This window comes from Lissotriton vulgaris, chromosome 4_1, assembly GCF_964263255.1.
Source record: "Lissotriton vulgaris chromosome 4_1, aLisVul1.2, whole genome shotgun sequence".
Lineage (NCBI taxonomy): Eukaryota > Metazoa > Chordata > Amphibia > Caudata > Salamandridae > Lissotriton > Lissotriton vulgaris.
Genome location: NC_141691.1, coordinates 2,018,353,024 through 2,018,379,839, shown reverse-complemented (window position 1 = coordinate 2,018,379,839; position 26,816 = coordinate 2,018,353,024). Strand labels below are relative to the sequence as shown.

Genomic DNA, 26,816 nt, shown 5'->3' with positions numbered 1-26,816 from the left:
CTTTGTTGGGTGTGACATCGAAAGTCTAAGCCTCCTTCTTGTAAATCGCTTGATGCCCTCACATGCAGTATAATGCATCCTGGATTAGGGCTAGAAAGGATGCTGTAGGGGTTGACTTCCGTATATTACAAGCAGTGACTCTGGCATGGCACACAGTGAATGTGCCATGTCCTGTTTTCGCTCATGGTTTGCATAATGACACGCAGACTACAGTTGCAGGCTGCATGCAATTTGTAGGGGGGTTGGTGTACAGTTTCCACTTTCCAGTAAGAACTGCACGTTTGCTGTGCAACATAGACATTGGGATTGGTTCCAGACTGCTTCTATTCACCGTCCTTAGGATATGTTGTCCTATAGACCAGCAGGCTCGAAGTGCCACCATAAGCCCCCCATAAACCTAGACAGGTAACAAATGGTTTGGGCAACCTCAAAACAGGACATCCCTGATCCCCCAGGAATCATGGTAACAGATCTAGAATCCTACCACTTACTCACTCGTGCGCTCTCGGAGAGATATACAAGAAATACACAAAGGGGAGTTTTCAATATTTATTGAACCGTGATTCTTGTACAAAATGTATGCACTGCAATGATCAATAGACAGATGCAGATAAAAGTGATTAGTAGTACAAGGATGGTGGAAAGAATGAATAATTCCATCATCAAGCTAAAACAATGTATATATGCTGGCATATAAGTACTGTGTTTAGTGTACTCGTACTATGCAATCCCTTATGGACTTCCCTATGGTGTGTGCGCTCTGTCAAAAATCCTCTATTGGATGATATAACTCCCCATTACCTGGCGACAAGGCATGTACGTTCCTGTCTTGGTAGCAAGTAGGACATCCCTCCTCGCAGAGGGATATACAGGAACCAGCTGAGAGGAAAGGCCATCACATTGATGACCTCGCAAGTGACAGCTGAGTGCTCCTCTAATTTGAGCAAAGAAGTGCATGTGTACTTATAACAATGACATCTATGCTTCCGTGTTGATACTTCAGCTGAGCGGACATTGTTTATTGTCTCTTTGATAGCAACGTCGCCTCATAGACGAAATAACAAATAACTACATTTGCACAATGTGTCAAGGCCTTGTACGAAATGTTCAAGGTGTAGTGATAGTGTATTTATGGAATGGTTTTGCAAGGAAATGTGTATCAAAAGTCAGTGTGAAAGAGAAGGCAACTTAAGAAACTTGTGCATGTTAAAATGGCAGTATTTCTCCCAAGGCCTAACTGAGCCACGTGACAGGGTCCCTTAAGCTGGCACAATGTTATGTTATGTTATTTGGATTTATAAAGTGCATTACTGCCCTGAGGTGTCTAAGCGCTGTAAAGTGATGGCTACGAGTGTCAAGAAGGGGTAACATGATGTGCTAAGTCCTGAATAACCAGGTTTTTACCGCTTTCCTAAAAGCAAGGAGGCTGAGCGCTGTTTTTATACAGGGAGGAAGTAAGTTCCATGCAATACATGCTGCAGCCCTTAGGGACTCTTTTTTGCACCCATGCCCTAGGTACCAGGGGTCCATTTCCTAGGGACTTACAGGAGTGCCAAACTGTGCACCAATTGAATTAGTTTACCTGGTGTCAGGGAAAGAGCACTGGCATTGAGGACTGGTTAGCAGGGACCAAGTGCACATTAGTTAAAAAAACATCAGTACCAGTGTCAAAAACGATGGGGTGACCATGTCAAAAAGGGGCACTTTCCTACAGACAATCCTTGAATGGGCCCATGACCGGCATCTGTTTTCTGCAGGGCAAGGCATGGTTTGAAGCCTGTAGTTTAAGGAGCAAACATCGTGCCCTTGCACAATGAATTTAATTTGATGCCATTGAAAACAGACAAAAGTGGAAATGGACCTTTGGATTTGTATTCAAAGTCATGGAAAGAAAGGAATTGACAACTGCGCGCTAGAGTGGCAGTTATATGTGGGTCTACACCATCACTTCTGGGGGGGGGGCCTATAAGGAGGAGCACAGCATCATCTAGCACCACACCGGTGAATGCTATGAAAAGTTAATGGTTCTAATCCGAAGTCTGGAGAAATATTTTAAAGTTGTAGTATTTCGTGGGCAGAGGTATTCATCAGACTATATTTGTTACAAATCTTCGACTCTGATGTAAGTTTGCAATGTATCAAGATGTAAAAATTCTGAGGATACCCTTAATAACTCAGAGGTCCTACCCACTGAATAATATAGCTTTATGGCCTAGCATAGCGGGCTATACATGCCATTAAAGGCCCGCTCTTGCCCTTTAACAAGGGAGTGGGACTTTAATGGCCAGAATAGCTTAGCTATGGCAGGCTATAAAGGTATTAGAACATTCTGCCCCATCAAGGCAGAATGTTCTAATTAGTAAAAAAGGTGTCTCGGGGAGCGAGGTCCATGGGGACTTTGTTTCACAGCTCTTGCTGTGAAAGTTCTACAGTTAACAGTACGCGCAGGGCCACAGCGGTTAGCTTTTGAACATTCACAGCAAGAGCTGTGAAAAGGGGCTGAAGTCAGTCCCTGGTTCTTCCCAGATTAGCTGAACTGCTTTTTGTAGTTCAGCCAAGCCAGGGTGAGCCAGGTGCTGAGTAGCATTCCCCCTCCCTCCTTCCGATGCTCAAGTAACTCTGAGCTAGGGAGGAGGGAGGGGGAAGGTTCCAATGTGCCCTGCAGCACGGGCAGGGATTAAGGAAGGTAGAGGTTGTTTATTAGAACCTTGAAATGACTGAAGCGGGCCTATACCATTTCATATACACCGCTGCTGTGCCACTGTCTTCAATGGAGCTCTCAACATTCCAATGTTCTACTATAGCCTTATAGCCCACCGTAGCGGGCTATACCAGCTATTAAATGCCCGCTGCAGCATTAAAGGCCCGAGCCGAAGGAGAGAGACTTTACCAAGGCAGCAGGACTTTAATAGCTGGAATAGCCCAGCTACGAAGGGCTATAAGAACATTCTGACACTAGAGGGCAGAATGCTCTAACAAATTAAACAAAGGCTTCAGGGAGCGCGAGGGGATTGCAATCCCCTCAGGCTCCCTGAAGCATTTGTTCACAGCCAGAGCTGTGAACACAGAAGCATTGGAATGTTGGAGCTCCGGGCTTATACCAGCCATTATAAGCCCAGAGCACTCCATTGTTTTCAATGAAGCTTCCAATATTACAATGTTCTAATATAGCCATATAGCCAGCTGTAGAGGGCTAAACCAGCTATTAAAGGGCCCTCTCCAGCGTTAAAGGTCCGAGGCGAGGACCTTTAACAAGGGACAACGGACTTTAATAGTCGGTATAGCCCTGCTACGAAGAGCTATAAGGCTATTAGAACATTCTGCCACTAGAGGGCAGAATGTTCTAACAAATAAAAACAAAGCTTTAAGGGAGCGCAAGTGGATTGGAATCTCCTCAGGCTCCCTGAAGCCTTTGTTCACAGCCAGAGCTGTGAACAAAGAAGCATTTGAATGTTGGAGCTCCAGGCTTATACCAGCCATTATAAGCCCAGAGCACTCCATTGTTTTCAACGGAGCTTCCAACATTCCAATGTTCTAATATTTGTTACTGACTGCCAATATAAACCATTTAAGAGTTTCTCAGAGACTAAACCAAAAAGATATAACACTTTATAAACTTGCTTGACAAACGAAGACATAAATAAAACTGTTTGGGAGATTGCTTGGATGGGAGTGGGGGCCTATGACAGGTTTCTACATTGACTTTGACGCATATAGGAGCCTTGACTCTCAGCAAATATGGTGACAGGCTGCAGTACCTCCTAACCAATGGTGAAAGGCTCTGCTGGGTTGACCCCAAAACATGGTGTAGTAGAGACCACACAGTTGTTGGGACAAACCTCGGCCTGTAATAGCAGTAGTGCCTTCTCAAGTTTCATTTTTCTGGCCTGCTTACAGTTTCCTCCAATGGACTCAATCTAGGAGCCTAATGGTGGTGCTCCGCATTTCAATACAACATGTTTGATGGCAGAGTTTTTCTTCACTGAAAGAAGAGTACATCTCCCCCTGAATGTGTGCTCCCCTCATACCAGACTATTGGGTAACGCATGATATATGGTTGTACATTGTTAGATTATGGGTACAGGACTATTTAACTGCACTATAGTGAAGAGGCCCTGTTGAATAGTCATCCTGTGCCTTGGGCACCCCCCAACTTTTTGCTGACTGGAACTGGTGTTAACTGACTCCGACTGACCCTGGGCTCTGTTTAACCAGGCCCAGTGCCAGGGCCAAGCTAAAAGGAACACATTAGAATACAGTTAGGACACCCTAGCTAGCAGAGTTTCTGCACTAGCATGTGTGCTGTGCTGAAGCCTGAGGTCAGTTTAAAAGCATCCCTGGTGGCCAGGACAGCTCTTAAATATTAAATTGTGCACAAACTCGTCTTTGGTGGTAGGGACCCTTAAAAATGAAAAACCTACCATGTTTTTGCATATTAGGGACCCCCAGGGTCACCGCTAGGTATCCCAGGGGTGGGGGGACAGTTATCTATAAGGAGCGCCCTTATAAAATGAGTTTTTATATGCCTGGGTAAAGTGAAATTTTACATTTCACTCCCCACATTGTATTAAAGAGCTGCTCAAATTCGACTTTGATGCTAGAAGAATTGGGTAAGAATGATCTGCAATATTTCTGCAGATTCAGAACCCCTGAAGTCTCCCCTAGTTGCACAGGGGGTGGGGGGTCCTGTACAAATTAGGGAAATACTTATTAAATATGGTTTTATAAACCCTGGTTCTTGAAAAGTGGCCCAGGCCATTTTCCCCATTGCAAACCCCATGGCCCATAGGTTAACATGGTCGGAAGTGATTGATTACTAAATATTGATAGGAGAGGACTAGCCGGACCATTCAAAGACTTCCCAGAATGGTAGTAGTAAATCCAACAATATTATATTGTTGAATTTCTCCTAAAGCTGAAGAAGGCGGCCCACTACAGTGGTGAGAATTCTTCAGAACAATTTATAAAGGTATGTCCCTGACAGAGAAAACAAAATGACTTAAGGGGCACTGTTGGTTTCTACGCACTAGAAATTGACTAATCTTTAAAAATTCATATCTCTGGTTCCCTACAGTGGATTATTTTCATTTGGATGTCATTTAAAAGATAAAAATATTACCTATTGTTATAAATTGGTGTTGGATTTTTATTTTGTGTTGTGTCTTAATTATTTACTGAAATGGGGTTTTTAAATGCTTTACATACCTGTCTTTGAAGTTAAGCCTGTCTGCTCGCAGCCACGTTACCAAGGGTTGAGCAAAGGAATACTTTTCTAAGACCTATGCTGAGACCTATCATGCGTTAGTGGCCTTATTGCCAGTGGCAGACCTAAATTTGCCCCTACCAATAACCCACTTTCCAACAGGCCCCCAGCTAGTTTCCACTGTAAAATTCAACTAATCCTCTATAAAAGGTGCTCTTGCTATACCTTTAGTATATTTACTGTGTGAACTATCTTTGATTTTACGTGTGTTGTATCAAGTGTTTGCAGTATGGTGGGGTCGATTTGGGACACAGTGTCTGACTCTGCACAAAATGATAGTTTTCCTGCCAACAGTCTTTGCCCACAGCGGACATGAAATCCTTTATCTCCTTTCTTCATGGACCCCCTTCCTGATGCTAGAAATGCCTCTGGGTGCCAGGGAAGAATCTTCCTCCATTACATGTATGAGCAGCAATGCTCTGCTCGACTGACATCTCTCCATTTCCTGTGTTGTGTTAGCCAATGCCTCGGAACTTAAACTCCATCGATCAGTTAGGCTCGAATTAATCAGTTCTTAGTGGCTGCAACTGGTTCTAACCAGCCCGACCTCTCCTGGCTTCAGGAGAATATTTTGGAGGAAAGGACGAGCCCCCAAGGTTCATTCCTCCTAAGTGGAGGAAGATGTTGAAACAAAAAGAAAACTTGCAATTTGGTTGCTTCTGGCTTCCCAACAATGCATCCAAAGTGGGAGCTGAACTTCCTCTGGGCTTTGACAAAAGGCACACTAGTGTCAAGAGCACGTTTGGCCAAGGCATAACCCTTGGTGGTCACGGTCTTCCCTGAGGACTTGGAACAAGCCCTAATCGCTTAATACTGAAGATATGGTCTGTCCAAAACAAGAGGAGGGGGCACATGTGACGAAGAGGAGTACAAAACTACGTTTTGCATTACCCAGCAGGAACAACACCTGTGAGGAGCCATCGCCTGCCCCATATGCCTTGTATCGCCAAGGAGAGTGTATCTGGTTTAAATTGGCCCCAGAACGATTCAGAGGCTTTCTCCTTTTCAGGTACTTGAGGTATGTGGGAAATAATCTTGACCTTGACGAAGCTTTTCAAGATGCGGGATCCATTCCAACTTTTTTCTCTTTTTGAAAAAATGTAAAACTATAAATAAGACTTGAATCGGTCTTTTACTAAGCAGAAAACACTGCAAAACTTGCATAACAAAAACCCTCTGTATGGCTTTGAATGAGCTGTGCAGCCGTAAACTATTTCTTTATTCGGTACCACCCCAAATTCTGTTGTGAGCCCCAATGTACCTCAATATAGGCCTTGGTAGCCGCACAACCTTTTACCTACATTTGTTCTACCTTGCTCTACATAACGGCTCTGGCGCTGACCTTCTGCCTAGTTATGTGCCGAATAAATGTTGTGTGGTTTTCTTCGAAAACTAGCCTAATTTATTATGAATGAGGATTCTTAGTATTGCCACAGCAGGATTACCATCTTCTGTATAATAACTCTGTACAAAAGTCACCACTATTGTCATCTTTGAAAGACAGGCCCACAGTACCATGACACATCTAGATAAAACCCCTGAGGGCCCTTTTGGGTATATAAGCACCACATCTTCACTGGGCAAATCAGAGCAGAAGCTTCCATGCTGACACGAGACGCTAGAGTCCCAACACAAAGAAACTCCAAACGAAGTGATCTGACATCCCTTGCGGGGTGTCCAAATCGAGACCAAGACGGGGTCCATCATTCTCTCCCATCACGTAATAGGGTTGTCTCTTTCCTAGGGAAATTCTTGGCTTGACACCTACATACATGCTAGGTGCACTTAGCTAGGGTTCACATCTTAGGAGTATGCTTGATTGTGGTTATGTATCTGTATGCCTGCATATATTCACTGTTTTAGCACCATGGTAGAATTCTACCCTTTATTTACTCTGTCAGTGCTTGCAATCGTATAAATATGTTCCTGTCTAAAGGTTGTCGCAGCACACACATTTTATACTAGAATGTAGCTGGTTCAATAAATGGCTATTGAAAATGTCCCCATTGTTTATTCTGTATATCTCTCTGAGAAGAAGTGAGCATGAGTGACTGAACGAAAAGTACTGTACTGTTTCCACGATCTTTGAAGGATCAAGGGTTGTCATGTTCGATTGTTGCCAGAAACTATTCGCCCCTTAGTAAGGTGAGGTGGGCTTATGGTGGCGCTGTGAGCTACCTGGTCTAAAGGCCAACATATCCTTTGGGGGTGTCTGAAATCAGTATGAACACCAATCCCTTAGTTTATTTTATTTAAATGCAGGGATCCTATATAGATTTGTAGGAACTACACAACAGTTCCTTCCTTTCGGAAGTGCTCAACGTTTTTACTGTGCTGTTGGACAGCATAGCCTAGTTCAGATGACTCTGAGTCATCCAACGTTAACCCATAATGAAAGTGAGGATGGTTTCTGCTTGACTAAGTACCAGACTATGAGATGACTGATAATGGTGTCAGTTATTTTAGTCAAGTGCACAGATTTTCTCAAATGTACCCCTATCAGGTGACTACTTGCTTTCCGTCTCTAGTGAAAGGCCTATTCAGTTCCTACACCTAGTATATCTTCATCAGATAAAGGTGGATAAAAGAAAATAATAATCTTAAGGCGAGGCTGTACAAAAATACTTTCAATACTGAATGGCAAAACAACAATAGTGCAGTCGCTATATGGATCAAATACCACTTATGCTCTATATGCCTCTTTTATTGAGGATAGGTTCCAATTATATTGCTCATTACTTTAACAAGAACGACACCTCCCAATCATCGTCTACTTCCTCTTCTCAATAAAAAATCTGTCCAGTCCCCAAACTAGGATCCCTCACCTGACATTATGTTTCAGATGTATGGTGGCAAGTGACTTGTGCAAGTTTCACATTAATATGGTGGAATAATTGTGTCCAAAGGCAAACTGGGTGTACGGATACACACAGTGGCTGTTCGCCTGCCAATGGACATGGCTGCCGCACACATTATTTCTAGCACCCAGTCTTGAAAACCCTTCCTACCTGTTTGGTGTGGGAAGCTGACATTTCCTCACAGGTTTTCCATGCTCTGCAGAGTCATCTCTCCCTTCCCTACTGCATCACTGACGGTTACCTAGCAACAGTGACTTTCTGCTGTACTATGAGAGAAATCGATATCCAGAACTGGACCATTTCAAACTACTGGACGTCTTGGCCCAGTGAGTTGTAGATCATCCGGATGCCAAGAAGGACCTTCCAATCAGTGCTGAGCACACACATTCAAGGGGCTAGCAAAAGAACCAGAGCCAGATTCACAGGAGGGCACACACCAATGGGACTGGTGAATAATGAAGTGTAGGAACCAGTAGATTGAAGGCAATGGAACTGGTGCAAGCAGAACCAGCAATATCCACCCAGGACAGCATTGTGCTCTTTATGAAGGTTGCTAAAGAGGGGATTATTTCTCAAGGATTCATGGTTCCCATGCTGTAAAGCACTCTTAGTTGATAATGGCAGAGAGTGGGGAAAGATGACAGAGAACCTCATACAGCTGACCAGAAGTAGACCAGAAGTTACACAATCCAACCATATTTGGAAAACCAATGTGAGAATGGAGCATTAAGCCTCAGATTAGTGCAGGATGAGCAAGTGTCCTGAGCCTGAATGAAGAAGCCATCTGGTGCAATATATTTTAAAGGGTGGCCTTCCTGTGGCCCTGTAGGGCCCTCCAGGTAAATCTGCTGTAAAGAGATAACAAGAGGGAAAAGGAAGTGGTTGAGGGAATGAGACCCCCTAAGAGCACCATCTCAACCCACATTGCCTCCAAAGGCCCTGAGCCATCCCCATGTTCATGACGCGCTAACACCAGCCCCTCCACAAGCCAGCCTTTTGGGGACTCGTTAAAGAGTGCCTAATAGCCAGGACATACAGTGTTTGCTGAAGGTCCTTGGATGTAGAAAGTCTCATCTTCATAGTTTGCCTGTCAGTGTAGTGAAGAGACATTTTTCCCATGTTGGTCTTTCTATAGACCCTTTATGTGGGGTCCTTAGGATATACACTATTGCGACCTGTCTGTGGCTCATTGGGTAAGAAGGGGTATGACAAGCCATGCCCCAAAACATCTTTGTGCACTGAATTACACCTGTGTTGGTTTTACTGGGCAGGGATTGAGGATTGGGCATTAGGAGCACCTTGAGGCATACTTCTGTGGACTGGAGTATGCACCCTTGTGAAACAGTTCCATTGCAACTTGCAGGCGTCACATCAGATTTGTATTCTCTCAGACTGCTCGCTCGCCCCCTGAAGGTGAACTATGTAAGGTTCAGTGCATGTGCCACTGAGGAGCAAAGCCTTAAGGCACGGCTAGTTGTGCACTTCAGGATGCGCAGAGGTGAAAGGTTTCGACGGGCAATTCAGGGCTGCACTTGCGGTGAGGGCACTGCAGTGATTCAATCACTGAATTAGAAGCCTTCCTCACTACAAATTGGCAGATTAAGGGACCCCTTCTTTGCACATGAGAGCCTGAGTGAAGAAAGCTTATCATCCTTGGCTGACAAATGATTAGAACTCTTTGAAAATCCTAGCAGTGGCGTAAGCTGAAGTCCATGATATGAGAACGCTAAAAGGGAAACAGACTACCAAACCATCAGAAAAGAATAAATATTCGGTATTGTTTGAAAAAAAACACAAATGATGTTCAGAGACATCCAAATCTCCTCAGGTGGAGAAAAGGACTGGATTTAGGAAGGAGGCATGTGAGTGCTGAAGACAGACGGGCAAGGTCACTCGTGTGCAAGCTTTTCAACATCCTTAATATAAAGCAATACAGTGCAAACATGCTCTGGTTACCTCCCCTACTGTGATGAATACCACAACACCATGGAGGAAGGGCGGAGAGGGAGACTAGGGTCTTTTAGGAATAGAAGAAGGGCTCTGCAATCCTAACATTCTCCATTTGTCAAAGGTGTTAGAGTTAGACAGAGGCATAAGGGAACAAAGAGAACACAAGGCAATTCAATTCAGAAAACTATTGCGGAGCATATTAAGCAAATCTCCAACCTACAGGGATGATATGCTATACATTTAAATGAACATCTTCATATAAACTATCACACCACAGTGAAGTTAGGAAAACACTATACTACTATCTGCGCATCAGCACAAAATAGGAAATGTTTTCCAGTAATATGTTACATTTGAGTATGTCATGCCAAATCTACTTACCACAGTCATCTCTAGTCGGTTTATGTCTGAGCTGGTCAATGCTGGGGCACGTCTGATGCTGTTATCAGTAACCCGTGGAATAGAGGCATTACTGTCAGTTTCCCTGTTTCCCCAAGAAGCATCTTTTGTCCGTCCCACCACAGTCCTGTCCACTATCTGTGTTAGCCTTGTCTGGCGAGAGCGTTTCTTGCTAAGGGATAGTGAGCGGTTAGTAGACCGGTGGGGGGCCACCTTGTCTCTAGGGAGGAAGGTGTCGCTATCGTCACTGTCTGTTCCAGTTCCAGTAGCCTCCTCAAGCCGGCTCAGGGGGTCGCACCGGCTCCTTTTCTTGGGATTGGTCATTCCAAGGTCATCTTCCAACCAATCATCAGCAATGTACTGGTCAGCAGGAATCAAGGCCACTCTCGCTTTGGGATCCGGCGGTGCGGTGGCAGAGTCTGCTAAAGTCTGGGTTAAGCGTATGGTCTTTGCACTGCCTAGGCTTCGGAGAGTGTTCTGGTATGCCACTCTCCCTGCATTAGGTAGGCCTAAATCTGCTTCTTTATGCCTAGAGTTTCCCAGATGAGAATAGTTATTACTGTCTACATTTGGAAGGCTATCATGGACATTCGGCTGCTTGGGAACATTTGACCTTCCGGTTTCAGGTAATGCATTACGATCCATCAGTCTAGGACGTTTCTTAACTGGCCTCAGAGGAGTCATGCAGTTGTCCTCATGCTGTTCAGTAACTTGTTCCTCCTCCAAAGCTCTTCCTCTCTCAGGACTGCTGACTGGAAGATATTCTCTGTTGGGTTCCTCCTCACTGTCGCTGGAGAGCCTGGGAGTAAAATTCTTTACGCTTGATCCTTGCATTCCTGAAGAGCCTGATGACCTTCGACGAGGCTCGCCACTGTCCTGGCGTGGCCTCCTCCTCGCTGGGTCTGCAGTGCGGCAAACGGTGGCCTCGGTGCGGGACAAAGGCTGCGTCAGGCTTTGTGAGTTCTCTGCATCGAACAGCTCACTGTCTTGGAAGTCTCGAGTGGTTTGGATAGTGGCCTGGCGGACTGCGGAAAAAAAAATTAAAGTTAGTGCCTATCAATAACGGTACTAAAAATGCCATTTATCCAAGCGCAATGTCTGATTTCCCCACTTTGGGGACTGCAGATAGATTGCACATGACCCTGTCCATCGAAATGTGCAGTCTTTTACCTTGCATTTCACCAACTGCTGATTTGCCTACATGTTGTTCTCCGGACACAGAATTATCACGTCTACAAACACTAGATGTTTCTTTTATGCCGCAGGGGCTGGAGGAAGCAGCACAGTCAGTGGCTGCCTACCCCCTGCAGCTGTGCAAGGGAAACAGACTCTGCAAGCCTAGGACAGGCCCTTCCTTTACCACTCCAGTGACCTTTCGCCTGGCCCATCCACCTTCCCGTCCCTCTCGCTGACAATTTTATCTACTTAGAGACGGCAGAAATTGTCAGCATTTTTTTCATTATTCCAGGGAGAAAAATATTATAGTTTCTAGAATTAGGGGATGGGATATCAGTCGAAATAGGAGATTCTGGCCCCACAGATTACGCAGACCAAATTCTCATGGGGTCCTAAATAGCAGCTTCACAAAACTTCGAGCCAGGTGGTGGTAAGTACTGTGTTGTGAGTGCAGAAATCACGCTGATGGAAAACCTGCCCAAATCACCTCGCTAATATTTATGAGGAGAAGAAAGCTAAGCAGCAGAGTAAGAGAACAAAATTGTGCATATTGATCCCACGGAACAGAATAGTCACATACTAAAACTACTATGGATACCAGAATTTAAATCAAGGGGAAACCAGGATACACTAAACCGAGCAAATGTTCAACAAATTAATCAGATGAGCTCAGGGATTGACCCAGGTAGAGTCACAAGATATCTTTTCGCTCAAATTTCTGCCCATTCAAGGTAAACAAGTAACAGAACCTATCCTGGGCAAGTTTAATACTCTAGGTCTTCAAACAATAATACTAGCCAAAAAAGAATTGCTGAAAAACTGGGGCGCAAGGGTAGTAATATGTCAAGAAGATAGTTTCCGCTCTTTATTACTACAGCAAGACCATTCAACAAAGAGCAAAAGGAACAACAACTTCTTAATTGAAAGGTGCAGTGGGTAGGTCCACCCCACCTAGTCCTCTCGGGTTGATGATTAAAACAACAAGTGATCAAACGCTGACTTAAAAAGAAGAAATGTGATTAAGCACTGTGATACAGAAATCTGGAGTCGACGTTTGTCAGCCCGTGCAATGGAACATGTAAAGGACAGAAGATTAAGTGAAACCACAATACGAACAGTTGAGCAGCCCCCTGGAATCTGGGGGCATTATCTGCAAAAATAGAGGATGCCTCCTTGACAGAATACTTGAAAAACTTTAATGTACTAGCCCTTCAAGAGACGTGGACATTGTCCAGTATCCCCCTAATAGGGTTTGTGGAACATAGCAGGCCGGCTCACAAAAGTAGTGCCTTTGGGAGAGGAAAAGGTGGCTTATCATTTAATGTGAGCTCCAATTTAACTGCAAAGGTGACTGTAGTGGACTTACAGGAACCATGGCTGCTGGTATTACGCTTGGATGGCTCGTCACGGCACCTGGCGAAACCCCTAATATTAGTAAACATTTATGTTAATCCAAGAGATAAATGTCTGGTGGTGAACAAACTGATTGATCACCTGATGGAGCTAAGAAGGGCATGTACAGCATTTAAGGTGTATATCACCTGAGACTTTAAATCAAATGTATTTCAGATCCCTGATGAGGATCTAGATGATATACAAAGACATGTTCATGAAGCCTTGCCAGATCATAGTACTCCAATTTATAAGCGACAAGAAAAACTGGCCACAAATTGCTAAGAGCATGCGATCTGGCAGTATGAACAACACTGAATGGCAGATTTCTGGGTGACATCCCGCTGATGTGGACAAGGTCCTTAAATAAAATGGTCTCCTATTTAGAATGCACCATGGTGAATCATAGCCTATGCAGTCAAATCATAGACTTTAAAACTGGCCGACATATTGAGAGTGATCATCACCTCAAAACATCTGCATCAGAGCCAATCTGAGCACGCTGGGCCTGGATACAGCCCTGCTAGAAAAAGCACATACTGAAAATGCAAAACGTCTAAAGTGGGATGCAGACAGCGTCCAAGAAATGGCAGCTGCTGAGACGGTTGAAGTTGGTTTAATATGAGAGTCAAACCTAGTAAAGGTCTGAGAAAGTTTTACGGAGTGTTTAGTAGCAAAATATCTGGTTAAATACCTACATAAAGGTGCAAGAATTTACTTATGTTAAGGCGTCTACCCCTGAGCATATGGACGCTTCATTAGAGCTCGGATTAATAGAACACTTCAGCATCTGCAATGCCTCCGCATAACCTTGCTTTAATAAATAACCGATGAGATAACCGGAGAAGGTTCGAACAGGAGATATGGTCCTTAAACAAAATGTAAGCATGAAATCCTATGGGCTAAGCTCCTATGTTCTTCTAAGCAAAATGACCCAAAAAGGTTCTGGAAGTAAGTAAATGACATGTAAAAATGCCATAGGGCAGCAAATAATAAGAACATATGTGAGAATGCTTGGGTGGAGTATTTCAAGACACTTCTCACGGATAGCACACAATACCTACAGAGGCAACTTCAGCAGAATCCTTTAAGGAAAATGACATCTCGGCTGAAAGAGATGTATTGGTACACTCCACCGCAATAGTTTTTAAAGTTATAGAGAACTCCTATTCTAATTGTGCACCTGCTTTAACTTTCTCCTCCACTAACTACACCCTAATCATCGATATTCCTCAACTAAGTGCCCAGAAGTGTCCATCACCACCTCAAAGTTCAGCATTAGCCCTCCTAGATTCCTGCATCTGGGCCCCTCACCTTTCCAGTTTCACAAAGTGGTCTCACGCGGTAATATAATAGCAGCCCCTACATGTTTGCGCTCTGCCCCATTTCTCATAGGTGAGTAATCTCCTGTTTCCTACAGTTCAAGGCCGTCATTCAGTAGCCACCTTCACCTCCGGCTACAAGGGTTGCAATATTACAGTAACTAATCTAATGTTTCCCTTTGCTCAGTTTACAGTGATAGTCTGGAACTAAAGCCCTGTGTTGAAAGCCGCTTACTCAACTGTAAACCCAGTGTTCACAAGCTAGGATATATAATGGCAATAGATGACCTCCCAAAACACACCAGCTAATCGCTGAAGTCTTTTCCTTACATTTATGAAAGTGGTCAAACCCCGTCAGGAGGTTTGAACTCACACTGGCACTGCTTAAGGGGATAATACTCACAATAAACCCAGATTCACAATTTCATTTTGCTTTTCAAACAGAAATTATATTCTTTCATATAATTTGAATTTATTATAGAATTCAATCTGGTGTGTATAAACCAAAGAATTTTTTGAAAACATCACTTTTGTTGAATGTAACATTGGTTATACAATCAATTATGGTTCAAACAATCATATTTTGCGACTCAAACTCAAGATGTACTACCACAGGCATTAGAGGTAAGACGGCCATTTGACTGTGAGAAACTAGAGAGCAAGATTTAAATTAGTGAGTAAATGAGTGTTTCCTTGGTTGTTTCAGGTGGTCAACACAGAAGAGCCTGTTTTTGCATTTAATAGAACTTTATTGATTGACTAGTGCTTCCTCACTACAGCAATTTTGAGGTATGTGGTAATGATTAAGACACGGTTTGTTTAAGGGCAAGTCATCTATTTAGCAAGTACTTACAAAGCATGGTACACTTGTCATTACAGAAAGGAGAGGATTTTGCTATTCTGTTCCTAGGAAAGGAAACATGAATTAACAGGTACCTTCCAGTTGTCATTAAGTGAAAGAGATCTTGTTTACCACTGTTGTGATTGAGAAGACTTTGTGGATATTGTAGTTCGTGAAGGCAGTATGTTCCATGGGCACTTGCCCACTGTGTGTAGCATAGATGCGTGACAACCGATCTTCACACATTTTTCTCATTGGTAATTGTTGCTGCTCTGCTATGATTACAACATTATGAGAGAGAAATTGATTAAAGGTTTGGTATTATGGTTTTTTGCAGATTGAGGCCCCTGACGAAGGGACAGGAGTCCTGAAATGCATCGGGCGGGCTGCACCTTTAACTCTTAATTTTGGATGATTGTTAGACGGACCGGGAGGGTCGGCCGAGGATAAGGGGAGAGGTCTCCGGGGAGAGCCGTCTCCAGCGATCGTACAGACAAGTAACTTCCCCCCCACAGACGGACACCACACCAGGATAAGGTTTAACGAGACTTTATAAGCAAATCTTTAAGTACGGTAAAATGATACAAGGAGGTCTGGACTCAGGGGTCCCCTCGATTCTGGTCTCTAGGTTGGGAAAAGGGTAGCGGGACAGTCTTGTTACCAATAGATGAAAATAGCTCTCAATCCTCGAGCTCGGCGTTCTAGATGATCGGGCCGCGGCGGAGCCAGCAGGTCCCGAGATGGATGAAGGAAGCGACGGTCCGCGGCGGAGCCAGCAGGTCCCGATGGAGATGGTAGTTACAAACGGTCCGCGGCCACGCCAGCAGGTCCCGACGACGATGAAGGTTACGAAGGTTGCGGCAGCGCCAGCAGGCAGGACGATGGTTCGCAAGGCAGAGCTACGGCAGCGCCAGTAGCCCGTCAAGGATGAGTTCTTCTCTGCGTCTCTCGACTCCAGGATACAACTGCCTTCCTGCTCTGGAGCTGCCCCAGTTATAGGGCTGGTGCCCTTTGATGTCCGGACCCTCGCACTTGGAGGTCGGGGGGTCCGGGATGAAGGAGTCCAGACACCCAGCAGGGGGGTGGAGCCAGCGCCCGGGGAGGTTGTGGGCGAGCGGCACCTGGTGGGGGAGAGCCATCGACACCTCTTTCTCCCATTGACCTGCCAAGTAGTCCGCTCACCTCCTGGGTGGATGGTGGTGCCGGGATGTCTGAGGCCTGGCCAGGCCCAGGGTTGGGGTCGATCGGGGGCCACGCGGCCTCGTGGTGGAGTGTCCAAGATGGCGCCCAGGCTGGGCGCGCGGGCCGGTAGTGGATCGGGCCCACGAGGTCGGTATGTTCAGAGGCAAGTGTCTCGGAGGGGACGGAAAACGTGAAGTGGTGGTGTGTGACACTTGAGGGACCGGGCTCGGGCCTGGTCGGACAGAGGGGGAGCGGCCCTTCGCGTGGCCTGTCCAACATGCGTCCCCCCCAGCTGAAGGCGGGGAGAGTCACCCATCCTCTTGGGGACTCTCCTCGTCGAGGCGGAAAAAGCGGGACAGGCCATCCGCGTTGGCGTGATCTGGCCCAGGCCGGTGTTCAACAGTGAAGTCCATCCCTTGTAGGGAGATGGACCAACGTAGTAGTTTTGGGTTCTCCCCCCGCATCTGCATCAGCCACTGCAGGGGTAGATGGTCGGTCTGCACCCGGAAGTGTGTGCCAAAGAGGTAGGGCCGGAGCTTTTTGAGGGCCCATACCACGGCGAAGGCCTCCCTCTCGATGGTGCTCCAGCGTTGTTCTCGAGGTAGGAGTCGCCTGCTGATGAAGGCCACTGGCTGATCAAGGCCTTCGGTGTTCAATTGAGACAGGACCGCCCCAATGCCGTGGTCGGAGGCATCCGTCTGGACGACGAATTCCCGGCTGTAGTCGGGGGCCTGGAGCACAGGGGCGGAGCACATGGCGGCCTTCAGTTGTTCGAAGGCTGTTTGACAATCTGGGGTCCAGTTGACCTTCTTGGGTTGATTTTTGGACGTGAGTTCTGTGAGGGGCCCCACTATGGTACCATAGTCTTTCACGAACCGTCTGTAATAGCCCGTGAGTCCCAGAAAGGCGCGTACCTCGGTCTGGGTGATGGGGGGCTGCCAGGACTGGATGGCGGCAATCTTGAGCTGCAGAGGGGCCACCAGGCCGCTTCCCACCTGGTGTCCGAGGTAGGTTACGGACCCTTGACCAATTTGGCATTTGCTGGCCTTGATCGTGAGGCCAGCTCGCTGAAGGGCCTGTAGCACCGCTCGGAGGTGGTGGAGGTGGTCGGACCAATGGTGGCTGTACACAGCGATGTCGTCTAGGTAGGCGGCGCTGAATCCTTCGAGCCCGGCCAAGACCTGATTGACGAGCCGCTGAAATGTTGCGGGAGCATTCTTCATGCCGAAGGGCATGACCTTGAAATGATAATGGCCATCAGGAGTGGAAAATGCAGATCGTTCTTGGGCTCGGGGTGTGAGGCCGATCTGCCAGTAGCCCGCCGTCAGGTCGAAAATACTGAGGTAGCGGGCAGCTCCCATGCGGTCGATTAGCTCGTCTGCTCGGGGGATGGGGTGTGCGTCTGTTCTGGTGACCGCATTCAAGCCCCGGTAGTCGACGCAGAACCGGAGTTCCGGTGTGGTGCCGGGAGTGGCTGCTTTGGGGACCAGTACTACTGGGCTGGCCCAGGGGCTGTCTGAGGGCTCAATGACCCCGAGCGTGAGCATTTTGGTTACTTCTTCCTGGATGCAGGCCCGTACCCGATCCGGTACGCGGTAGGCCCGGTGGCGGATAGGGGGGCTGTCCCCCGTGTCCACGTCGTGCACACACCAGGAAGTGACACCTGGGGTGAGGGAAAACAGGCCGGCGAACTGCAACAGAAGGTCTCGACATTCTTGGCGTTGTTCCAGGGTGAGGGCCTCCGAGAGTCGGACCCCCTCCACGGAGCCATCTTTCTCCCGAGTCCGTAGGAGGTCAGGGAGGGGTTCGGAGTCTTCTTCGGCTCCATTGTCTGTGGCCATCAGGAGGCTGAGTTCTGAACGTACAAAGTGGGGTTTCAGTCTATTAGCGTGGAGGACTCGAAGGGGGTTCCGTGAAGATTCCATGTCGATTAGATAGGTGACAGGACCCTTGCGCTCGACTACTTTGAAGGGCCCCGTCCACTTGTCTTGCAGGGCGCAGGGTTCGGTGGGGGACATCACCCATACCTGTTGTCCGGGTTCAAATTCGATAGAGGAGGCATTTTGGTCATACCACTTTTTCATGTCCTCTTGACTGGCCTCCAGGTTGGCTTTTGCCAGCTCTCTGAACCGTTGGGTCTGGTTGCGGAGGGTTAGGAGGTATTTGAAGACATCTGGAGGGTTCTTTAGAGGGGGCATTTCCCAGCCTTCCTTGACTAGACTGAGAGGCCCACGTACGGGATGTCCATACAATAATTCAAACGGGCTGAAGCCGAGGGACTTCTGGGGGACCTCTCGATATGCGAAGAGGAGGCACGGCAGCAGCACATCCCACTGGCGACGGAGGGGCTCTTCCAACCCCCCAATCATCCCTTTGAGCGTGCGGTTGAACCGCTCAACGAGTCCGTTTCCTTGAGGGTGATAGGGGGTCGTGAATCGGTAGGTGACCCCACACTGTTGCCAGAGGGACTTCATATATTTGGAAATAAAGTTCGTGCCTCTGTCGCTGACGACTTCTCGGGGGAAGCCCACACGGGAGAAGATCCCCATCAGGGCCCGGCCGACTACCGGGGCTGTTACAGTTCGCAGGGGAACAGCCTCAGGGTAGCGGGTGGCGTGGTCCACCAGTACCAGGATGAACCGATGTCCTTGTTTTGTACGGGGGTCCAGGGGCCCCACAATGTCTATCCCGACCCTCTCGAACGGGGTGGTGACCACGGGAAATGGTTGCAGGGGGGCTTTTAGTTTGCGGCCACTCTTTCCACTGGCTTGGCACGTGGGGCAAGATCGGCAATGCTGGAGTACATCATTCTTCATTTTGGGCCAGAAGAAGTGGGTCACTAGGCGGCTGTAGGTTTTATCCTGACCCAGGTGTCCAGCCAGGGGGACATCGTGGGCCAGGTTTAGCAAGAAGTCTCTAAAACGGAGGGGCACCACTAGCACTCGGCTGGCCCCCAACTCCGCGATCCTTTGTTCACTGTATAGCAGATCATTGTCCCAGTAGATCCAATGTGTTCCGGAGGTATCCCCTGCGCTCTGGGCGAGGGCTTGTTGGCGGAGTCCCTCGAGGGAGGGACAGGTCTTCTGCTCTTGGCGAAACTGCTCCTGTGTGGGTCCCCCCTCTTGATGCCACTGGTCGAGGCCAGCGAGGTCCGGAGGTTGAGCTGGTTCTGGGGGGACGGCACGGTCGGTGTCTTCGACTGGGGCGACCGGGGGAGGAGGCGCCGGCCATTCGGGTTCCTCTGGTCGGGGATTGGCACGGGCGGCCATGGACCGGGTGGTGACGCACGCCCAGTCCGGGATGCCTAACATCCCCAGGTGTTCTCTTCGTTCTACGGCCGCCCACGGAGAGCTTTCAAGGTCATTTCCCAGGAGGCAGTCTACGGGGGCATCATCTCGGACCGTCACTTTCAACATGCCGGAGACCCCTCCCCATTCGAAAGGGACGCAGGCCATCCGACACAGACTTTCCGAGTTATCGGCTGAACGGACAGGGCAGAGAATGTTTGGTAGGAACTGTTCTGGGGTCACCAGGTGACAGCGGACGGCTGTTACACTGGCCCCGGTGTCACGGAGGGCTTCGGCCTGGCGTCCATTGATGCTCACCCATTGTCTGTACTTTCGGGTGTTAGCGGGTAGGGGGACCCGCGGGACCATGTCTTTCCCCCCTAAGCATGCTAGAGCCATGGCGGCTGGCTCCCATTCTTGATGCTCTTGCTCATATTCTTCCTGCTCCTCGGAGATCTGCTCTTCCCCCAGGGCAGCAGCGGCCACTTGGCGGGGTCTTGGGCTCTGGTACTGTGGGCAATTTGGGTCGTTTGCATAGTGGCCGACTCGTTGGCATCGGTGACACGTGACATTGGCTCTGTATCCCGGTCGTGCCGGGGTGCTGCCCCGGTTGGCCGGGGGGGTGGTGCTGGTAGCGGGGGCGACCGGAGCGTTGTCTCTTCCTCGTCCTTGGCCCCCTCCTCCTCCTCGGGGACGGTGCTGACCGTTGTTGTTCCGGTTCTGTTCATAGGATCCATTTCGGCCCACTCTGGTGATTTCCCACCGGTCAGCCTCGGCTGCGAGCTGCCGTGGATCAGTCAATTTGCTGTCGAGGAGGTGCTGCCGGAGCTCAATGAAGCAATTGTTTGATAGATGCTCCCCCACCATGAGATTGAAGAGTTGTTCGTAAGTTGTGACATTGCTTCCTTTGATCCAGCCCTCGAAGGCTCGGCTAAAATAGTTCACGTAGTCCACCCAAGTTGTACCCGGGATGCGGGTGCAGTCTCGGAACCTCTGACGGTACATCTCGGGTGTGAGCCCATAGCGGGTGAGGAGGGCAGCTTTCATGTGGTCATAGGAGGTCATCTGATGGTCCGGGAGCTGTAGCAGGGCATCGCGGCCCTCATTGAGGAATCTCCCCCATAGACCGGCTCCCCAGTCGCTTCGATCGATCCGGTGGGCGGTCATAGCGATTTCGTAGGCCTTGAACCATTGCTGGATGTCGTCCTCTCGGAAGTATTCTCGAACGACATCCTTGGGGATGTGTACCTTCTTATCTGTTGTCCCTTTGGTGCGGGGTTGCTCGGGCACCCCTAATTCTTTGTTCTGCTTGCGTAAGTCTATCTCAGCTAGTTTGCGCTCGTGTTCATATGCCAGTCTTTTTTCCTCGAGCTCCCTTTGTCTCTGTTTTTCCTCCCTTTCTTCTCGGAGACGCAGGTGCTCTAAGCTCAGTTTCTGTTCGGCCAACTTAAGTTCAACATCCATTTTGAGCCGGGCCATTTCTAATTCATGTAGTCGTGTTTTTTCTCGTTCCCGGATCTCGTCTTGCGAGAGACCCGTTCTTCGCTCCTCGGGGGCCGTGGTGTTTTTTTCTACTGCTACGATGTTTTGGTCGGTGGTTCCGACGGCCCCGGTTTCTGCCCAGGACTCTAGGGCATGCTTGAAATCGTCTTTGGTACTTAGACCGGTGGTAGCGATACCTAGTTCAATGCAGAATTGTTTTAATTCACGATGGCTGTACTCGTCCAATTTCTCCATCTGAAATTTCTCGGTGGATCCGCTTTCTTTGGTTGTCATCGTGATTTCGTCGTGGGGTGAGCTACTTTCTGTACGATTATGCGGTGATTCGGATCGCGCCGCTGGCCACCAATGTTAGACGGACCGGGAGGGTCGGCCGAGGATAAGGGGAGAGGTCTCCGGGGAGAGCCGTCTCCAGCGATCGTACAGACAAGTAACTTCCCCCCCACAGACGGACACCACACCAGGATAAGGTTTAACGAGACTTTATAAGCAAATCTTTAAGTACGGTAAAATGATACAAGGAGGTCTGGACTCAGGGGTCCCCTCGATTCTGGTCTCTAGGTTGGGAAAAGGGTAGCGGGACAGTCTTGTTACCAATAGATGAAAATAGCTCTCAATCCTCGAGCTCGGCGTTCTAGATGATCGGGCCGCGGCGGAGCCAGCAGGTCCCGAGATGGATGAAGGAAGCGACGGTCCGCGGCGGAGCCAGCAGGTCCCGATGGAGATGGTAGTTACAAACGGTCCGCGGCCACGCCAGCAGGTCCCGACGACGATGAAGGTTACGGAGGTTGCGGCAGCGCCAGCAGGCAGGACGATGGTTCGCAAGGCAGAGCTACGGCAGCGCCAGTAGCCCGTCAAGGATGAGTTCTTCTCTGCGTCTCTCGACTCCAGGATACAACTGCCTTCCTGCTCTGGAGCTGCCCCAGTTATAGGGCTGGTGCCCTTTGATGTCCGGACCCTCGCACTTGGAGGTCGGGGGGTCCGGGATGAAGGAGTCCAGACACCCAGCAGGGGGGTGGAGCCAGCGCCCGGGGAGGTTGTGGGCGAGCGGCACCTGGTGGGGGAGAGCCATCGACACCTCTTTCTCCCATTGACCTGCCAAGTAGTCCGCTCACCTCCTGGGTGGATGGTGGTGCCGGGATGTCTGAGGCCTGGCCAGGCCCAGGGTTGGGGTCGATCGGGGGCCACGCGGCCTCGTGGTGGAGTGTCCAAGATGGCGCCCAGGCTGGGCGCGCGGGCCGGTAGTGGATCGGGCCCACGAGGTCGGTATGTTCAGAGGCAAGTGTCTCGGAGGGGACGGAAAACGTGAAGTGGTGGTGTGTGACACTTGAGGGACCGGGCTCGGGCCTGGTCGGGCAGAGGGGGAGCGGCCCTTCGCGTGGCCTGTCCAACAATGATCTTTATGATTCGTTTATAATGTCATGTTATATGTTTGAGTCACAAAATATGATTGTTTGAACCATAATTGATTGTATAACCAATGTTACATTCAACAAAAGTGATGTTTTCAAAAAGTTCTTTGGTTTATACACACCAGATTGAATTCTATAAAAAATTCAAATTATTTGAAAGAATATAATTTCTGTTTGAAAAGCAAAATAAAATTGTGAATCTGGGTTTATTGTGAGTATTAACCCCTTAAGCAGTGCCAGTGTGAGTTCAAACCGCCTGACGGGGTTTGACCACTTTCATTACTGTTTACATGTTAGGCTAACATGAATCACACAGGGCACGCATAAATAGTTTAAAAAGATCTAAATAGGTTTACTATTAGGTAACCAAACGGAGTGCACTCTCCACACTTTCTTCATTTAATTTTTCTTACATTTGCCAGACACAGACTCCTGGAGCAGTCTCTCTGTGTTTTTGCGCTTCTGTGTGGTTTCCTGATCCAAGTGCTTGCCGTACATCTTAGTCCACTCCTGGAGGCTGCCCAGCGGGGTTTCACCCTGTGAAAATAACATATAAATACAATGTTTTTAGCTGGAGCACAGCTGCTTAGCATCATACCTCTTCATTCAAATCCAGCACTGCTGGAGCATGGAAGCTGCTAGTGCTCACGTCCAATAAGCTGCCAAGAGCACTGTCAAGCCAAACAAGGAAAGTGGCAAAATGAGTTCAGACTTTAGCATCTTCTCGATATAAACATACTTGCATGCCACTTCACTTCTTCATTCACTAAGCTCTCACCTCAACCAGGAAGCAATGCCTACATCTCACCTAACATACTGGTTATGCTTCTTTGCAACACATACTCTGACACCATTTTAGATCTATTTATATAGCTGACAAACCCTGCGGGCTCATTTGACTTTCCCTTTTTTGAGGGGAGGCACAGAGAAGGAATGTTACAGATTTGTAACTTTTAACTCAAGTCTTCTCTAGATTCACATTTTTGGAAAGAGTAGCACCGAGTGCCAGGCAAGAGACGATGTGGTCATGTACAAACGCTTCAACAAGGCTAAATAACTTGTGCTTCTGACATTGCCTCAATTATGTTGCAGAGATAAATAAGAAGGCTCTAGACCACACATCTGCCAACTTACAACATTGGAATGCTTACAAAGATTCTGGAATCACATTTTATATTTACTTGTATTGCAATAGAATTTGTAGCCCTTCCAATGTGAAGTGCTGTTCGTAGCATTAAGCATTACAAACGGCATGTTCAATTCAGGTGGTTACAGAAGTGTAGCTTGGCGACGTATGATGATTTGGATTTGAGTAGTGATAAACTGATTGGTGAGCACTACAAAAGGATACATATGAAGATGTGTATTTATTTAATGATTATAAACAATATGTACATTGTTAGACGGACCGGGAGGGTCGGCCGAGATTACGGGGAGAGGTCTCCAGGGAGAGCCGTCTCCAACGACTGTACAGATAAGTAACTTCCCCCCCACAGACGGACACCACACAAGATTGAAGGTTAACGAGACTTTATATGCACTTCTTAGGTTACGTTGATATAATACAAGGAGGTCTGGACTCAGGGGTCCCCTCGGTTCTGATCTCTAGTTGAGGAAAAGGGTAGCGGGACAGTCTTAGTTACCAATGAGTTCAATAGCTCTCAATCCTCGAGCTCGGCGTGGTTGCTGATCGGGCCGTGGAGGAGCCAAGCAGGTCCCGAGATGGATGAAGGGTGGTCGGCGGGCCGTGGAGAAGCCAAGCAGGTCCCGATATGGATGAAGGATGGTCGACGGGCCGTGGAGAAGCCAAGCAGGTCCCGATGCAGATGACAGTTACAACGGCCCGCGGCCTCGCCAGCAGATCCGGACGACGGTGAAGGATGAAGGTTACGACGGCTGTGGCAGCGCCAACAGGCAGGATGATGGTGCACAGGACAGAGCTACGGCAGCGCCAGTAGTTCGTCCAGGATGAGTTCTTCTTTCGTCTCTCGACTCCAAGATACAACTGCCTTCCTGTTCTGGAGCTGCCCCAGTTATAGGGCTGGCGTGCTTTGATGTCCGGACCCTCGCACTTGGAGGTCGGGAGGTCCGGGATGAGGGAGTCCAGACACCCAGCAGGGGGGTGGAGCCAGCGCCCAGGGAGGCGATGGGCGAGCGGCACTGGCCGGGGGAGAACCATCGACACCTCTTTCTCCCATTGACTGGCCAAGTAGCTCGCTCGCCTCCTGGGTGGAGGGTGGTGCCGGAATGTCTGAGGCCGGGCTAGGCCCAGGGTTGAGGTCGATCGGGGGCCAGGCGGCCTCGTGGCGAAGTGTCCAAGATGGCGGCCCGGGCTGGGCGCGTGGGTCGGCCGTGGATCGGACCCACGAGGTTATCATGCTCGAGGGCAGGTGTCCCTGAGGGGACGTAGGACGTGCAATGGTGGTGTGTGGTGCTTGTATGACTGGCTCGGGCTTGGTCGAGCCGGGGGAGAGCGGCCCGTCATGTGGCCTGTCCAACATGCGTCCCCCCCAGCTGAAGGCGGGGAGAGTTACCCATCCTCTTGGGGACTCTCTTCGTCGAGGCGGAAAAACCGGGACAGGCCATCCGCGTTGGCGTGGTCAGACCCAGGCCGGTGTTCAACGGTAAAGTCCATACCTTGCAAGGAGATGGACCAGCGTAGCAGTTTTGGGTTTTCCCCCCGCATATGCATCAACCACTGCAGGGGTCGGTGGTCAGTCTGCACCCGGAAGTGGGTGCCAAAAAGGTAGGGTCGGAGCTTCTTGAGGGCCCATACCACAGCGAAGGCTTCCCTCTCTATGGTGCTCCAGCGTTGCTCCCGTGGTAGGAGTCTCCGGCTGATGAAGGCCACCGGTTGATCAAGGCCTTCGGTGTTCACCTGGGACAGGACCGCCCCAATGCCCTGGTCGGAGGCATCCGTCTGGACGACGAACTCCCGGCTGTAGTCTGGGGCCTGGAGTACAGGAGCGGAACACATGGCGGCCTTTAGCTGTTCGAAGGCCGCTTGACACTCTGGGGTCCAGTTCACCTTCTTGGGCTGATTTTTCGACGTGAGTTCGGTGAGAGGCCCCACGATGGTACCATAGTCTTTCACGAACCTTCGGTAGTAGCCCGTGAGGCCCAGGAAGGCTCGCACCTCAGTTTGAGTGTTAGGGGGTTGCCAGTTCTGGATGGCGGCAATTTTCAGTTGAAGAGGGGCCACTAGACCGCTTCCCACTTGGTGTCCGAGGTAGGTCACTGACCCTTGTCCAATTTGACATTTGCTGGCCTTGATCGTGAGGCCAGCTCGCTGAAGGGCTTGCAACACTGCTTGGAGGTGGTGGAGGTGCTCGGTCCAGTGGTGGCTGTACACAGCGATGTCGTCCAGGTAGGCGGCGCTGAACTCTTCGAGCCCCGCCAGGACCTGATTGACGAGCCGTTGGAACGTCGCTGGGGCATTTTTCATGCCGAAGGGCATGACCGTGAAGTGATAGTGGCCATCGGGGGTGGAGAAGGCAGAACGTTCTTGTGCTCGGGGTGTGAGGCCGATCTGCCAATATCCTGCCGTTAGATCGAAGATGCTGAGGTAGCGGGCAGCGCCCATTCGGTCGACCAGTTCATCTGCCCGGGGGATGGGGTGTGCGTCCGTTCTGGTGACTTCATTCAGGCCCCGGTAGTCGACACAGAACCGGAGTTCGGGTGTGGTTCCGGGGGCGGCTGCTTTGGGGACCAGTACGACCGGGCTGGCCCATGGACTGTCGGAGGGCTCGATGACCCCGAGCGTGAGCATCTTAGTTACTTCCGCCTGGATGCAGGCCCGTACCCGATCAGGTACGCGGTAGGCCCGGTGGCGGATAGGAGGGCTGTCTCCGGTGTCCACATCGTGCACACACCAGGAAGTGACACCTGGGGTGAGGGAGAACAGGCTGGCAAACCGTGATAGGAGGGCTTGGCACTCTTGGCGTTGTTCCTGGGAGAGGGTCTCCGAGAGTCGGACCCCCTCCACGGAGCCGTCTTGCTCCTGGGTCCGCAAGAGGTCAGGGAGAGGCTCGGAGTCGTCCTCAACCCCGTTGTCTGTGGCCATCAAGAGGCTGAGTTCTGTTCGTGCAAAGTGGGGTTTCAGTCTGTTGGTGTGGAGGACTCGGAGCGGATTCCGGGCGGACTCCATATCGATCAGATAGGTGGCGGGTCCCTTGCGCTCGATTACTTTGAAGGGTCCCGTCCATTTGTCTTGGAGAGCGCACGGTTCTGTGGG

General features: G+C 49.3%; 1 protein-coding gene across 1 annotated transcript in view; it reads right to left on the bottom strand.

The window, feature by feature from the left end:
- TONSL (tonsoku like, DNA repair protein) overlaps positions 1-26,816 on the bottom strand; it is a 419,298-nt gene that overhangs the window by 79,854 nt on the left and 312,628 nt on the right. The window contains exons 16-17 of the mRNA XM_086966418.1: positions 22,996-23,119; positions 10,453-11,495 (exon numbers count right to left, since the gene is read on the bottom strand). Coding sequence (XP_086822544.1) covers positions 10,453-11,495; positions 22,996-23,119 — 1,167 coding nt within the window. The remainder of the gene's footprint in view (positions 1-10,452; positions 11,496-22,995; positions 23,120-26,816) is intronic.